Source organism: Echinops telfairi, unplaced genomic scaffold (genome assembly GCF_000313985.2).
Source record: "Echinops telfairi isolate 266 unplaced genomic scaffold, ASM31398v2 ScPeMD7_1;HRSCAF=3_0, whole genome shotgun sequence".
NCBI classification, from domain to species: Eukaryota; Metazoa; Chordata; class Mammalia; order Afrosoricida; family Tenrecidae; genus Echinops; species Echinops telfairi.
This window is the reverse complement of record NW_022103896.1, coordinates 4,060,270-4,075,871: the sequence shown is the minus strand read 5'-3', so window position 1 is coordinate 4,075,871 and position 15,602 is coordinate 4,060,270. Positions and strand designations below refer to the sequence as shown.

The window sequence follows — 15,602 nt, the reverse complement described above, 5'->3', positions numbered from 1 at the left end:
TTTTTCAAACTCATCTGTTTGGATTGATGACAGCACCTCCCTCAGTTTTTGCTTCACCTCTTCTACATCTTTGTCAAATCACTGTCCTTTCATGTCCCTCTGCATTCGTGGAAACAAAAAGAAGTTGCACAGAGCAAGATCAGGTAAGTCAGGTGTGTGGGGCAAGAGAGGCATGCTGTTTTTTGCCAATAACTGGCACACTGATATGGCTATGTGAGCAGGTGCATTGTTGTGGTGGCAAACGCAGTCCCTGTTTGCCACAAATAAGGCCTTTTTTTTGGTCCCACACTGTTATGCAATCTTTCAGAACCTCTAAATAGAAATTTTAACAATCCGACCTGGTGGAACAACTCTAAATGCATGATCTCCCTCACACACACACACACAAAACAAAAACAAAGGAGAATCTTTTCTTTTGGGGTACCCCCTAGTAAAATCATGCAGAGCTTAACATTCACATGTTGTTTTTAGGTGCCATCCAGTGGGTTCTGATTCATAGCACAACAGAAGGAAGCACCGCCCAGTCTTACACCAGGCTCCCAATTGTGCCCAGGCTTGAGCCCACTGTTTCAGACACGGCGTTAACCTATCTCCTCGAGGGGCCCCTTCTCTCTTGCTGCTCTTCTGCTTCACCACGCTTGATGCCCTTCTCCACGGACTGGCCTCTCCTGACAACATGTCCAGAGTATGCGAGATGAGGTCTTCCCATTTTTGTCTCTGAGGAACTCTCTGGTTGTACTTCTTCGAGACAAATTGGTTTGATCTTTGACACTCCATGGTGCTTTCAATATTTTCTCCAGCACCACAATTCAAATGTATCAATTCTTCATTGGTCTTCCTTATTCAATGTCCAACTTTCACATGCATAGGAGGTGATTTAAATGCTGTGTCTCGGGCCAGGTACATCTTAGTCCTTCAGGTAACACCCTTGACTTTCAATACTCTAACAAGGTCTTGTGCAGTAATTTACCTACTGCAACATGTCCTTTGATTTCTTGTCTTCTGCATCCTGAGCATTGGTTGGTTCTGAGAGCATTGGGAGGTTCTGTGAAATATGACATATGTGTAGCCACCATATGGCTGTCTGATCCTGCGTTCTCTTGAAGCATCTCCAACAAGCTTGCTTCTTTAGCAGTGATTGCCAAAGTACGGAGACGGATTTGCCTTTGTGTTTGGTCCTCAATCCACTCGTTGGTAATTTCTTCAGAAAAATGCACTGCCTTCCAGTCAATACTGCCTCGTAGAAACCCTGATAATTTCTCCATCCTGGATGTAACCTCCTCTCCCATCAGCCTCGTCTCTTTCGGTGCAGCCAGTCTTTCACAGCAGGGAGACCTCTGTCTGGGTTTGTGCGGATCGCTGTGATGGTTGAGTACCATATACCTCACTGTTGGGCCAAGGTTCTCACTGATTTCTCCGCCATGCTTTCACTTCCAAACCAACCCTTCTCCTTGGCCTGTTGCTGCCCTCACTAACCCTAGTTTGGCTGCATTTTGGGGACATGACGCACTTCAAAGTAATCTTTTTGAGATAATACGACAGCACTCAAGGGATGAGTAATAGGTGAGACTGGGCGCTGCTGCCTACCAGTGGAAGCCTACACTGTTAGAGAGGAAACTTTTGGGATAGAAAGTACAGTACATTCATAAGCCAGTACCAGAGGTGTTGATTGTGGCTATCAAGACACATGCATTAAAGGTAATGTATTCACTGTACCATTACTCTACACCTGGGAGCACAATTGTTTTCAATACAAGAGACAAGCAAGATATTGTGGGAGGGAAGCTGTTGCACTCATTCTCCAATCGCGATTTCTGAACTCTGTTACATGGACCATGGGGCTATGTGTAGGCGAATGCTGTCACATGGGTGTTATGTGGTGCATGGTTGGGTTTCAGCCCAGAGGGCTGCAGCTACATGCATTCTCATTGACCAGGCTCTGTAGAGCCTTGGAGCACACCAGGCAGTGTGCATGTCTATTGATCATGCTGTATCATACTCATGATCCTGTGACAAGGGGGCTTTCAAAATGTTCCTGGAAAAAAATCCATTGTCTTTACATTCTGGAAAAAAATCCATTGTCTTTACATTCTGGAAAAAAATCCATTGTCTTTACATCCCATTTGTCCACGAGTTTTTGACTCAGAAACTCACCACCGTCAAGTCCATTCTGACGCATGGTGAGCCTATAGTTCAGCAGTTCTCAACCATGGGTTGCAACCCCTTTGGGGGTCGAATGACCCCTTTCACAGGGGTTGCCGGATTCATAACAGTAGCAAAATTACAGTTATGAAGTAGCACCAAAAATAATTTTATGGTTGGGCGGTCACCACAACATGAGGTGATTAGGAAGGTTGAGAACCACTGCTACAGTGCCAGGTTAAACCTCCCTTGTAGGTTTCCAAGACTACCTGTTTACAGGAGTAGACGGCCTCACCTTACTCCCTCAGACAGGCTGCTAGTTTCCAATTGCTGGACATTGCAGTTAGCAGCCCAACTTGTAACTGTTATGCTACTCAATGGCCCACTGGCTATCAAAAGACATTTCTAAGGCAACAGGCCAAAGCATGGACACCCCTAAACAATTGCATCATTCTGTCCATTGCATCATTCTGGACAAGGAATATCACTGAAGTCAAACCATTCAATGGTTACAAGAGGGGGTGAACAAATCGTAGCATAGCCATTAAGAGGAAATTGATGAGGCTAGTAATGTGACTAAGTTCTAAGTACATGACCTATCTACAAGTTCAGACGGAATGCTTTTTAAAAGCAGCAGCCTGAATAATGATCTCAAGTGTGTGTGTGTGTGTGTGTGTGTGTGTGTGTGTGTGTGTGTGTGTTTGAGGGGATCCAAAAAGTTTGTCGAAAAAATTGTCTTTTAATTTAATTCTTTCATGAACTTTTTGAAGCCCCCTTGTCTATACAGATCTATAAATGTCCATACACACATACACACACAGAGAGAGAATGGGGTGAGTAGAGGAGAGAGAGAAGAAAGAACAGAGAGAGTGGAGTTGGCCAAAAAGGGTTGGGGAGAGAAAATAAAAATAATCTGCATTTCCTAACAGAGGCTTACCTGATGTCTAGATAGTGAGACTGTGGTATATTTATCTCTCTGCCTTTGATGTCAAATCTCTTCTTTGTGAATGCTCTCAATGAACATATAAACATTTTAAATCAGAAGAAACCCATCCAAGATTCTCCCGGGGAGCAGAGATGGAAAAGACCCAATGTCCTGGCCCGTTCTTAACTGGCAGATGAAGTCTGTGAGATGATCCGGGCCAGCTGGATGTGGAACAAGGACTCAGATATAACCCCTCCGACTGGCTTTTGGAGAGGGGGAATGGGTTGGCTTAATAAAATAATCCAGGGCATGCCTACAACTAAACCATTCCCCAAAATAAACAAAGCTCTGAAGATGTCTGAGGGTCCTTCTGAGACGTAATGAGTGATACGTGGAATCAAGTAGAACCTAGAAGATCAGGTAGCCGGCTGGTCTCCCTTCATAGACACCTACTTCACCACTGAGGAAAGACAAGTTAAGGGAACTTATTTACGAAACAGCTGCATCCATATTGTTGGTACATATCTAATTGGTGCCAACTCATAGCAAGCTCAGTACAACACAGCACAACAAAACCCTGCCGGTTCTGCACCATCCTCACGAGAGCTGTTCGGCTTGAGCCCGTTTTTGCAGCCAGTGCATCAATCCTTCCTGTTGTGGGTCTTCCTCTTTTTCACGGCCACTCGACTCTACCAACCATGACACCCTTCTCCGGGGACTGGTCTCTCCTGACAGCATGGCCAAAGTACGTGGGGAAGTCTCATCATCCTTGTCTTTAAGGAACACTCTAAATGTACTTCTTCCAGACTACTTCTGTCTCCATAATAGAGCCATTTCAAGTGACAGATGACTCAGACTGTATTTAACAAGAAAGTGGTTTAGTCCAATTGTAGTTTCAGCTACAGGGTGTGTGTGTTTGTCCGGGTAGACTAGAGAAACAAATCCATAGAAACTCATATGTATATAAGAGAGAGTTTTATATAAAGGGTAATTATACATTAATAAAGCATCTCAACCCAGTCCAGTCCAACCCATAAGTCCAATAGCCTATATGTCAGTTACCAATCTATGAAGTCCTCTTCAGACTCACGAAACACATGCAATGACGCTGAGTGTAGGATAATCACAGGCCAGTGGGTAGAAAATCTTTGGATCCAGTGGTGTTGTAAGCATCTCATCGCTGGCAGGGATCTTTATGTGGCTTCTCCAGTTCAGGGCACTTGTGTAGTTCCATGTGTCTTGTCAGCTACAATGTCTGTCTCCCAGGTTGTCCGCAGAGAGAGAGTATGTGTCTCCCATCTCCAAGGAGGAAAGTACAGATTTTTCCTAAGTCTCAGGAGAAAGCTATCCCCTCACCACAGAGGTTCCATTGGCTATGATCCGATTGACAAACTAGACTTCACCCCTTCACTCTTAGTCCTCTCAAGTCCCAAATGGACACCAGGTTGTGTAACTACCACAGTGTGAATGGATTCCCTAGGACCTAGGTGTTCTGTCATTCTGGTTCCTGTCTTTAGTAGCTTCTTTTGTTCCCAAAGGGAACCCATGGCACGAGTACTGACCTCAGATGGGGTTACTGGACTTCAATATCTCTGTGAGTCTACTGAGGATCTCATGGTAAATTTGTTTTGTGTGTGGGGGGAGCAGGTGAGGCTCCTAGGAACTTCCATTTCTCTACCATATAGACAGAATGCTCCCAGGAGCCCTGAGCTGGGCAGGGTTCCAGGGTCTGTACATAGCTGAAATAGAATAAGGGAGTACCAAAAAGGGGTGCTGGGATATAGGAAATATTAAGGGTGTTCAGTTGAGAGATTATTGATTGTCCCTGAAGATTGCAAAGGGAGCATGTCCATTGAAGATTGGACATGTGTTCTTCCCATCTGGTTGACCTGGGAGTGGAAGGACAGGGAAGGAAGGGCAGGAGAAGGATGGCAAGAGCAAAGGTTCAGAGGCCTGGGAGCACGTGATGGTTAGAAAGATGCATGGGAAGTTCTAAAGGACAACATGGAGGTCAAACAAGTTTTCAGACCCAGCCTCCGTGACAAAAGAGAGCTGGATTGTTACAGATTTGACCCTGAGGACGCCTGGTCACTAGACTCTGGGGAAGTAGATCCTTGCTGTACGCCAGCAGTTAGGGGGTTGCTCTCACACACACCCACTTGTGATCTAACTGCCTTCATGGAAGCCAACCCTATAGCCCCAAAGAGGGATCCTCTGCCCCAGCCATGAAAACAGATTACATATCTGGTGTTGTTGTTGTTGTTGTTGTTGTTGTTGTTGTTGCTAGGTGCCATCTCTTTGGTTCCCACTCCCAGCGTCCGTGTGCACAAGAGAATGAAACACGGCCTGGTCCTGCTCCCTCCTCCATCCTCACACTTGTTCCTCTGCTGAGCCCACTTCAGCTCGGCTGAAACCTGTTCATTTTGGGTGACCCTGCTGACATCAGACACACCAGTGACATGGGTTCCAGCATCATAGCAACACGCAAGCCACCACAGTCCAACAGCCTGACAGACAAGGGGTGGAGATTCGACCTCTAGGTATACATTAATGGACCGTGAGAAGGAATGAGATGGATTCATTTGTAAGAATAAACTCTCTCCTCTGCGCCTCCTTTGGGGAACCTTACAGGCTTCCACTTCGTGGGACTGGAAGTGACCTCTCACCACATTCGGGAAAGGCATGGTGTCTATTCCTTGGTGTCTGCACAATCCACTGCTTTGTCCCAGCTCTCGTCAGATGAGCAATGCCGAGCAGAGGCCCAGCTTTGTGCTTCCTCCTTGACCGCGGCCCAACAAGCTTGCACACCCCACCTCCCGTCTGATTTCCCTGATCAGCCCCCAGAGGGAAAAGTGCATTCTTGTTTTATGTTTGGGTTTTAGACATCGTTTTGTAGGAGGAGGCTGCAAAATCTACTAAAGAGCACCAATTTGTTGTAAGGAAACAGCCAAGGTTAAGCAGACTTGTGTGCATTTGTGGAAGACCCAAGGAGAATTGATGGCTTTGAACGATGGTATTGGTGAAGAATACTAACTAAGCTGTGGACTGCCAGAAGAATAAACAAACCTACTTGGCAGATGTAAGGCCAGAGTGCTTCTTAGATGGGAGGATGGTGAGAATTCATTTCAGGTGCATTGAGCGGGTTAAGAAGGGACCAGTACGGTAGAGGGTCAGTGAACAGGGGGTCATTGTAGTGGGAAAATCCATGTTGAAAAAGAAGCCACAACATGACACCATGCAGTGGGGACAGGAAGCATTCGTGTAAAGCAATAGCTCTCAACCTTCCTAATGCCACAACCCTTTAATACAGTTCCTCATGTTGTGGTGACCCCCCAACCATAACATTATTTTCATAACTGTAATTTTGCTACTGTTAGGAATCGAGTGACCCCTGTGAAAGGGTTGTTTGACCCCCAAAGGGGTCGCAACCCACAGGTTGAGAACTTTACACTGTAAAGTATTGCTCCAAGTTCATGTTCTATTTAATGGCATGCTTGTATAAAGCCAACATATCACAATTATCCTGGTTTCAAACTAGACCAAAAGATAATATATGAATATTTCCCTCGAATACAGCATTCTAATGTTCTTCTCTTTGTCTCTGCACTGCCATAAGTCTCTGTTTACCGAGCCCCTGGACTCAAGCACCCTCTGTCCACACTGCTGGAGACAGTTAGCTCAAGCTCAAGCAAAGGACAGGAGCTGGCCCTGTGCCATCCAGAGTCACAGGGAGACCCGGAGCCCTTGTCTGAGACCTAAGGATAGCTGGAAACCAATCAACTGGGTTCTAATCCCAATTGGTTTCTAGTCTCAAATCTGTGTATCTGCTTTGTTCTTGATTACTGGCCTTTGCCTCATACCTCTAACATATTACCACTCATTAAGACAAAAAAAAACCCCAATTGATCCAATCAATTGGTCTAGTAATCTGTTTAGAGATTCTGATAGACCTCCTAGCTCGTCACTCAAACTCCAGTTTAGAAGCTCACAAGCAGCCAGTCAAGGCACAACAACTGGTTTCTACTCACCTGGGGCAATGGAGGAAGCACGAGAATCGGGGATATGAGGCAGCTGTGGACAATATGTCCACAATATACAGGCAGTGGTCTCCAAGAACAACAGCCTCCTTTGCCATGAGAACAGATAAAGTAGATAGTATCTGGCTCCCATGACATTAGGTAAATCTGTTGCAGAAGACCCCTTTAGAATATTGAAAAGCAAGGATGTTACTGTGAGGTCTAAGGTTTGCCTGACCCAAGCCATGGTGTTTTCCATTACCTCATATGTATGTGAAAGTTGGACATCGTATGGGGAAGACTACAGAAGAATGGATGCATTTAATGTGTGGTGCTGGAGAAGAACATTGAAAGCGCCATGGACCGCTGGAAGAACAAGCCGGTCTGTCTTGGAAGTAGTACCGCCAGGGTGCGCCTTAGAGGCAAGGATGGTGAAACTTTGTCTTATGTACTTTGGCTCTGTTGTAAGGAGAGACCAGTCCCTGAAGGACGTCATTTGTGATAAAGTGGAGGGGTAGTGAAAGGAGGAAGACCCTCAGCGAGAGGGGCTGACTCAGGCTTAGGAACAAGTATCAGGATGACGCAGGACCATGCGGTGTTTTGTTTGGCTGTACATTGGGTCGCTGTGGATCAGAACCAACTTGATGGCACCTAACAACAACAATTATTAATGAGCATTTTGATCAAAGATTCCTGATCAAAGGAGGAAGGACACAGAACAGAATGTGACTTCTCATGGATTCTAGACTTCCTGGAGTCCTGGAGGCTGGATGAAACCCTGAAACAACTGCTCTGAGACCATCTTGAAACCTTAAACCAAAACTATCCCCCAGTCTTCTTAGAACCACTCATTTAGGTTAACTAGTAAATAATGTCTCCCTTGAACGTTATGCTCTTTTAAAACCTACCTATATGGCACCAAATTGTTGAGGACAACCCGAAACATTACACAGGAAACTTCAGGGCCAATGAGTTTAGGTTCATAGGGGACAACTCAGAAAAGGGGGTTGAGCGTAGGTGCCCAAGAAGATAATCAATGTCACTGAATTGTATATGTAGAAACAGCTGAATTTTTATGTGCTCCGCTGGGTATGTTAGCAACAAAAATAATAACACATTAAGAATTATGTATTTTTAAAGGTTATCATAGAGTCCGTTATGATTCAGGGCCACTTCACATGTGTCAGGGCAGAACTGTGTGGTATGAGGTTCTCACTGGCTGAGTTTTGAGAAGTAGATCACCAAGCTTTCTCCCAAGGCTCTTCTAGGTGGACTCCAACCCCCAGCCTTCCAGTTAGCAGCCCAGCAGGTTATCTCTCTGGAGCCCCTTGCTTAGACTCCTCAGAAACAGGTTTTAGTATCCTTCACATTCATCAATTCTTAAACAAGACTCTGAAGAACATGAGTTTTTATACCCAACTGTAGGTAAGGGAATGAAACTCAAACACTGAGAATGAACTTTGAGTCACACAGGTTACTTATTGATGGCTGTGTTAGGGTTCAAAGTCACTGAATGCTGTAGGGATGCCAGGAACCAACCTCTGATGGGAACAGGGATAGGGAAGAGCCTCAGCCTATAGAGGCAGTGAAGGAGGAAACTACAGGCTATCTGACTCTATACAGGCCATTGGAGAATAGTGGCCACCTCTGCCCAGTATCAGATGCCTGATTTCTTCCCAGGACAGAGAACCAGAACAGAACATAAAAACCACTCAGGAGAGATAGGGACATATGTCCTATTACCAGGGCAGTAGGAGCGGCACCCACTCCTGCTCTTTGTAGATCTCGGAAGTGAGATCTGGCCTACAACCCATAAGTCATAGGTTTCCCTTGATGGCCTCTTGTGTGACTTAAGTCATCAACTCCTTCCCAGACGTCTCCAAAGATGTAGCTAAGCAGGTCTCATACCTCCAACTTCTGACTCTCCATCTGCATGTAACCTCTCACTCACTCTCATTTCACTGCAGACATGGTGCTGGTTTAAATATCAGCGCAATACCAAGCGACATTCATGCAGTGTACCTACGGCCACAACTCTTAAATGTATTGAATCTGATTTCTAGAAGGATCTTAGTGAGCCTTGCTTTCATAAGTGCAGTTATGCATAATTGCCACAGGCCCATCTTCTTGCTTTCACTCTCCCATCCTGGCACCTTCTGCTTATTCTCTGGGTCAGGCCGATGCGTTACAAAGGCACTTCAGAGACTTCGTGGAAATGTAGAGTTGGAAGATAATGAAATGTCTCTGTAAACTTTCTGAAGCCTCCCCATGTACATTCAAACTTACTGCTGTCAAGTCGGCTCCAAGCAACAAGACCCCACAGCACAGGGCAGAACAGCCCATAGAGTTCCCAAGTCCTTCGTCCTTGCAGAGGCAGACTGCTCCACTTTGGTTTCCCACAGAGTAGCCGGGGGTTCCAGCCACTGGCCTTCCAGGGAACAGCCAACTGCTTACCTAGCAGTGTAACCTCCTTCTGTTTACACTGGTTGACATGGATGTCTATCCTCATTATGTATGTGGCCAGTTCTACACTTCAGACTCAACTTTCTAGTGCACGGAGTCCTTCCTGGGCCTCTGGAAGACCCACTGGATATAGTGTCAGGAGCCTGGGGTGTCCTTGAGAACTTTCTCCCCAAGGGAAGGGCAGAGCCTTCAGACCCCGCTCTGCATGGAATAGGCCAAGGAACTCCTTCCTCACGAAAACCTCTGGTGCTTCCATCATGACTAGATTCTCTTGACCACAGGTTGCTCATTCCTTACCAACTGGATGCCAATGCCCATCCTCGTTCTCCTGACCTTGGCATTGGCTACTTTCGACTGCTCCCCCCGCCATCTCCCTACACACATCAAAGGGCGTCCCAAGAACCAGCTGCTGGGACAACAGTCCCTTCTCCAGCACCTTACCACTTCCAACAGGGGGTCTCCGCTTCCCCAGTGCATTGCCCCAACACTCAACAAGGACCTACCAAGTGCCCTCCACTCATGCCCAGCACTCTGCCTCATTCTGGATACAGTGGTGACTGAAGGTTACCTGCCACCCTTCTGCTCACCTGTCTGCCCAACAATGGAGGCGCTCAGTCTGTGGGGGATTCTCGAGGGCACCTTCAAGGTCATGTGGATCTGGTAATACCTGAGGAAAGAGCAGAGAAAAGGCAGCTGAAGACGGGGATTCCTGTGGCTGGCTTCTTATGCGAATGCCTGGAATTGATCCCAAAGGGCACAGTGCCACCCTAGAAGTTCCTAGACAGCACAGTCCATCACCTGGAAGCAAAGCAGGAGAGGGAGGCCATGCGGCGAAGCTGGAGGCAAGAAGCTCCGTTGCACTGAGGTCTAAGGGGAGGCTGAGCAAGGCTGATGGACATGGGGCGAGAGAGAAAAGACGGGGGGGTGGGAGATACAGGCATGTGAACAGGCACACCAGTGAGCGTGTGCTTTGCTTTCTTAGTCAGAAAAATCCCCTGTTGTGGGCACATAGACCAAAAAATTTAAACCCACAAAAACTCAAACCGGGTTCCCTTAGATCAGCGGTTCTCAACCAGTGGGCCATGACTCCTTTGGGAGTTGAACAACCCTTTCACAGGTGTCACCCAATTCATAACTGTAGCAAAATTACAGTGATGAAGTAGCAATGAAATTAATTTTATGGTTGGGGTGTCACCACAACATGAAGAACTGTATTAAAGGGTGGCAGCCTTTGGAAGGCGGAGAACCACTGTCTCAGATGATTCTGCCTCGTGTCTGCCCCGTGGGTCACAGAGCCCAGCTGTGCTCCACAGAGCTTCCTCGGCATTATCTCAATGGAAGCGGGTCCTAAACGGTACAACTGGGTCGACTGGAACCACCAACTTTTAGGTAGCAAATTGTTGGTGTCAGCCAGGGATGCAGTTTCAGGCTTGTAAATGGTTAAAAATCAAGGTGAGACAGAAGCGAAGGGGTGTGAAAAAGTCAGTGTCCGGACCACACAGCGCAGAGCTGGCTGTTCTGCAGCGCTGTGTTCTCTCAGTGGGTTCTGCTGCTGGCAGCCCCGTGTCTGTTTCCATGTTTGTGTGATGGTCAGCGCAGTGTCACCGACTGGGCTCTCAGACTGGAGCAGTCGCCTGAGTGACGCCACTGGGAGATGCGTGACTTTGAGCCCCGGCTGGCCTTCCTTCTCGGACTTGTTTCTGTGAAGCGCAGACTTTCTGGGGGGTCTGTTCTGATTCCAAGGGAGAAAGATGACCCTGTTTTCTCCCAGAACGATGTACAGTCTCAGAAACCCAGAATCTCAGAACTCTCAGTGTGGACTCGTGTCAGTGGGGTTTCCGAGGGGGAAATGAACACTGGTGGCACTGTGGGCTGGGCACTGAGCTGGTAACTTCAAGATCCGTGGTCCCGCTCCACTGGAGAAAGATGAGGCTGTCTGCATCTGTACAGATTTAGGGGCTCAGACACCCTATGTGGGGGCTCTACTGTCTCCTTCGGGTTGCTAGAACTGATTTGATTGCAGTGGGTTTGGGGCTGAATTCCACATTCAGCAAGTATCTTACTTTTATTGTTTTGAATTTGTTGGTGTTTGTTTGTGTTTTTCAAAGAAGACAGAAATACTGTGTTTTTGATGAAAACATCTTTGAATTTAAAAAGCTGGCTCAGAAATTAATGACAGCAACAACAACCTGGGCCCCAAACCAAACCCTCCCTCTGCCCCCAGGACGATTCTGAGGCTCAGAACATGACCAAGAGCACCCCGAGTGAACAGAAGAAAAGAGGTCTGCAGGCAGATCCCCACAGCTGCGATCGGCACGTTCTGGTTTATGCAAATGCAAAGCTTTACCTTTAGTGTTTTCTACACCTTCTGCAGGCAAGGACAGGACAATAAGGACCTGGATGGGCCAGTCCTTCCTTCCTCCAAGTCAAGGGGTGCAGCCTCCCTGAAGGCTGCTGTCATCACCAAATGACTAGTTTGAAAATGACTGTGTTGCTGTCAGGTGCCTTAAAGTTCACTCTGACTCCTTGCAAGTCTACTTACAGCAGCATCTTCAGACTCCCTGGTATTCTTGAGCCCACTGTTGCAGCCTCTGTTGTTTGAACATGGGGGGTGGGGTGGAGGGTGTCATGGACTGCCTGACTGTAGGAGCTCTGGTGGCAGAGTGTGTGACGTGACCTCAAGGCCAGCAGTTTAAACTCACCGGCTGCTCTGTGGGAGAAGTGAGAGGTTTTCTGCTCCCATAAAGATGTACAGTCTCAGAAACCCAAAGGTAAAGCTCTACACTGGCTTGCAGGGTCCCTCTGAGTCAGAAAAACAAAGCATTTGAGTTATGGAGCAACAAGGAGCACTGGAAACACTACGGAGGGACAGAAGAACAACCAAGTGTTAGAAGAACGACAGCCAGAGCGCTCGTTAGAAGCAAGGGTGGGGAGATTTCATCTCACATACTTTGGTCCCTGGAAAAGGGCTCCATGTTGGGAGATGTCAGACAGTATAAGACATGAAGAAAATAATAACAATTTATAAATTATCAAGGATTTGTGATGGAGGAAGGGTGGGGGAGGGAGGAGAAAAAAAGGAGGCGCTGATACCAAGGGCTCAAATAAAAAGAAAATGTTTTGAGAACGATGATGGCAACAAATATACAAATGGGCTTGATACAATGGATGGATGGATGGATTGCGATAAGAGTTGCACAAGCCCCCGATAAAATGATTGAAGAAAAAGAAAAGGGTTTCATGTTCATGAAAGCAACAGGGCAGCCGAAATGCGGAAGACCCTGAACAAGGAGTTGACCCGTGGCTGCAACAAGGGGGTCACCAGAACAAACATCTTGAGGATGATCGTGTACAGAGTGGCAGGGAGTCCGAACCAAATGGACAGCACCCACCTGCAGCAACGGGAGTTTGAGTGGGCTCAGTGGTGGTGAGATGCTGTTTTGTTTTGTTGTAATCTTTATTTTAGGGAGCCCTGGGGCCACTGTGGATTAGTCATTGGGCTGCTAACCGCAAGGCCAGCCGTTCAAACATACCAGGAACTACATAAGAGAAGAATGAGGCTGTCTGGTTAAAGATTGACGTGCAGGTCTCTGTTTGTCTAAGTCACTCTGAGTCTGACGGTAGGTTTATACTCTGTGGGGTTAGATCGGTTCAGCGTCTTTGTGGCAGAGCCTGTACCAGGGTCTGGAAGATACATCACCGTGATTGAGCCCCCATCAATCCTCAGTGAAAGGACACCATCGACTGTCCACTGACGAAGACGTGGGGCCATAGAGAGATGGGTGTTCTTAGAAGACTTCTGGCTTCAGAACCACAAGCCAGGAAGCTTACCCAGATGAACACAACAGAGACGCACGTCCGGACAGCCTTCAGAGAGACGGGGGCGTTGATAAAGAATGCTGCAATCAAGTGAGTCCCACTTTGCTGGTTTATTTCCTGGCACACACACATAGGATGCTGACATGATCGGCAGTTGATGAAGGGTATGACAGCATCCCAGAAAGGCAGGAAACACTGAGAGGTGAAGGGTGAAGATGTGACACCAAGACACCCAGTAGACTTTCTGGGGACCAACAAACTGGCTGGGTGCAGTGTTGTTACAAACCTCGGATTTGTAACACACACAGTTAACTCTGAAGTAAAACAAAGCCAAGCTCAGTAACAAGAGGTCTGCCTGCATAATTGCAGAGAGGGATGGACACTCCATTGTCCGGCAGCCTCGCACTGCAGTCACATCACATTGCTCTGTCTTACTGTGGTCGGATGACCTTATATACATCAGAATACAAGGCTGCGTGTTCCTTTGCATCTTTATGATCACTGGTATGTTTAAACCCATGGTGATGGCTACCGGGACAGTGGCTTCCAACCTAAGATGTTCACCTTCCAATGCTACGCTTGGCAACATCCCATTGTGATCCGTGAGACTTGCAGGGGCTAATTTCCAACAACAGCCCACCAGTCCTTTCTCTCCTGTCTTTCTTAATCTACCAGCTCTACTAACACCTGCCCACCACACATGATGCTGCAGGGATACGAAGTACCAAGGACACAGTCCCCAGCAGCGACACCAACATGGCAGCCACTGCTGTACAACCAGCAGGCAGGCAGGGACTGGGGCTGTGAATCCGAAACCCTTTACAGTCAATTCCAAACCCCTGTCTGAAGTCTTCTTCCATCAAATCACTTGGCGTCCCTGCATCCCACTCCAGGGATCAGATGGCTTCTAGGCATGTTTGGAATTCTGTTTCAACTGGGGCAACCCATATGGGCTCACACCCCTTCTGGGAGTCTCTTTCCGCTCCAGGTGATCACATTTCCACAAACCTCAGGTTCTTTCCTGGTCTGCAGGATACTGTTGGAGCCTTATGGCAAATCTCTGGTGTACATACTGGCTTCCGTCTTAAAAGATGAAAGCAAGCACCTAGAGATAATAGGCTATGGCCCTGATCACATACTCGGTGGTCAGCAGAGCAGGGGACATCCAGGCCACCTCGGATACTTTGAAAGCTGGACTGCCTGTAGTCGTCACACAGCTCCATCTGGATGAGCTCTTTAGGGCATTGCACAGAGAAAGAAGGGGTAATGCGCCTGTGCTCTGGACAAATGGACCAGGGGTAGGGGAGATTTGAGAAGAGTTCTGATCAGAATTAACAAACGAAGCTTCTCCCATGCCCTCCACCTCTGGGTCCTCACACACTGTGGCCTGGCCAAGCCACCTGTGGAATGAGGAAACAGGAAAAACTAGCAGAAGATAGCTTGACAGGAAACCCAGGTAAAACATGAGAGCCAAGTAAAAAAGTGGTCAAACAAAACAAAACAGAACAACACCCCTGCTGGGCCACAGATGCAAAGTATGGAAAACCTGTGTCCCAAGGTGATCCTTGGCTTTCCCTGGCTAAAACATATACCCCTTGATGGCCATGAACCCGCTCCTACCCCTACATCACCCACAGGGACATTAATCAGCTCATACAGATAGGTATAGCTTCTGTGTTAGAAAGCATATAAAAATGAAAATTATCTTCAGTTGTGAGAACTTAATCTGAGGTTGGTCCCACCAAGTTCCTTGCTCAAAATAAAAGCTACTCTTAACCTTCCTCAAGGAACTCTGGTGGCATAGTGGCTTCATGCTGGGCTGCTGACTACACGTTTCATCATTCAAGCCCACCAGCTGATCCGAGGGAGAAAGAGGAGGCCAGCGTCAGAATCCCACAAGAGCCTTCTGCTCTACCCCACCACGGCTCTTTATGAGTCCTGGACCCAATGGCAGCAAGGGTGGTGTGTGGTGAGTTTCACCTGCCTCGTTTTGATGTCCTCTTCATTGGACACAGAGTCCACTGCTGTCGGGAGCTCTGGAAGAATCCTCCACTAACATCCTGGGGTGGTCACTATCATGGTCCGCTCAAAGTGGCCTCCATGCTAATCCCTGGGACTCATTAACAGGTCAAGTGAACAAGAATGAAGATCATAGCTGCTAAGCATTGGACCTTGAGATGTGGAGACTATTCTGGACGATGTGAGTGGACCCAAGGTCAACTCACTCACTCACTCAC

General features: G+C 47.3%; 1 protein-coding gene across 1 annotated transcript in view; it reads right to left on the bottom strand.

Moving 5' to 3' along the window:
• FAM135B (family with sequence similarity 135 member B) overlaps nt 1-15,602 on the bottom strand; it is a 235,072-nt gene that overhangs the window by 86,841 nt on the left and 132,629 nt on the right. Inside the window, exon 3 of the mRNA XM_045286938.1 lies at nt 10,134-10,213. Within this exon, the coding sequence (XP_045142873.1) occupies nt 10,134-10,213 (80 nt within the window). The remainder of the gene's footprint in view (nt 1-10,133; nt 10,214-15,602) is intronic.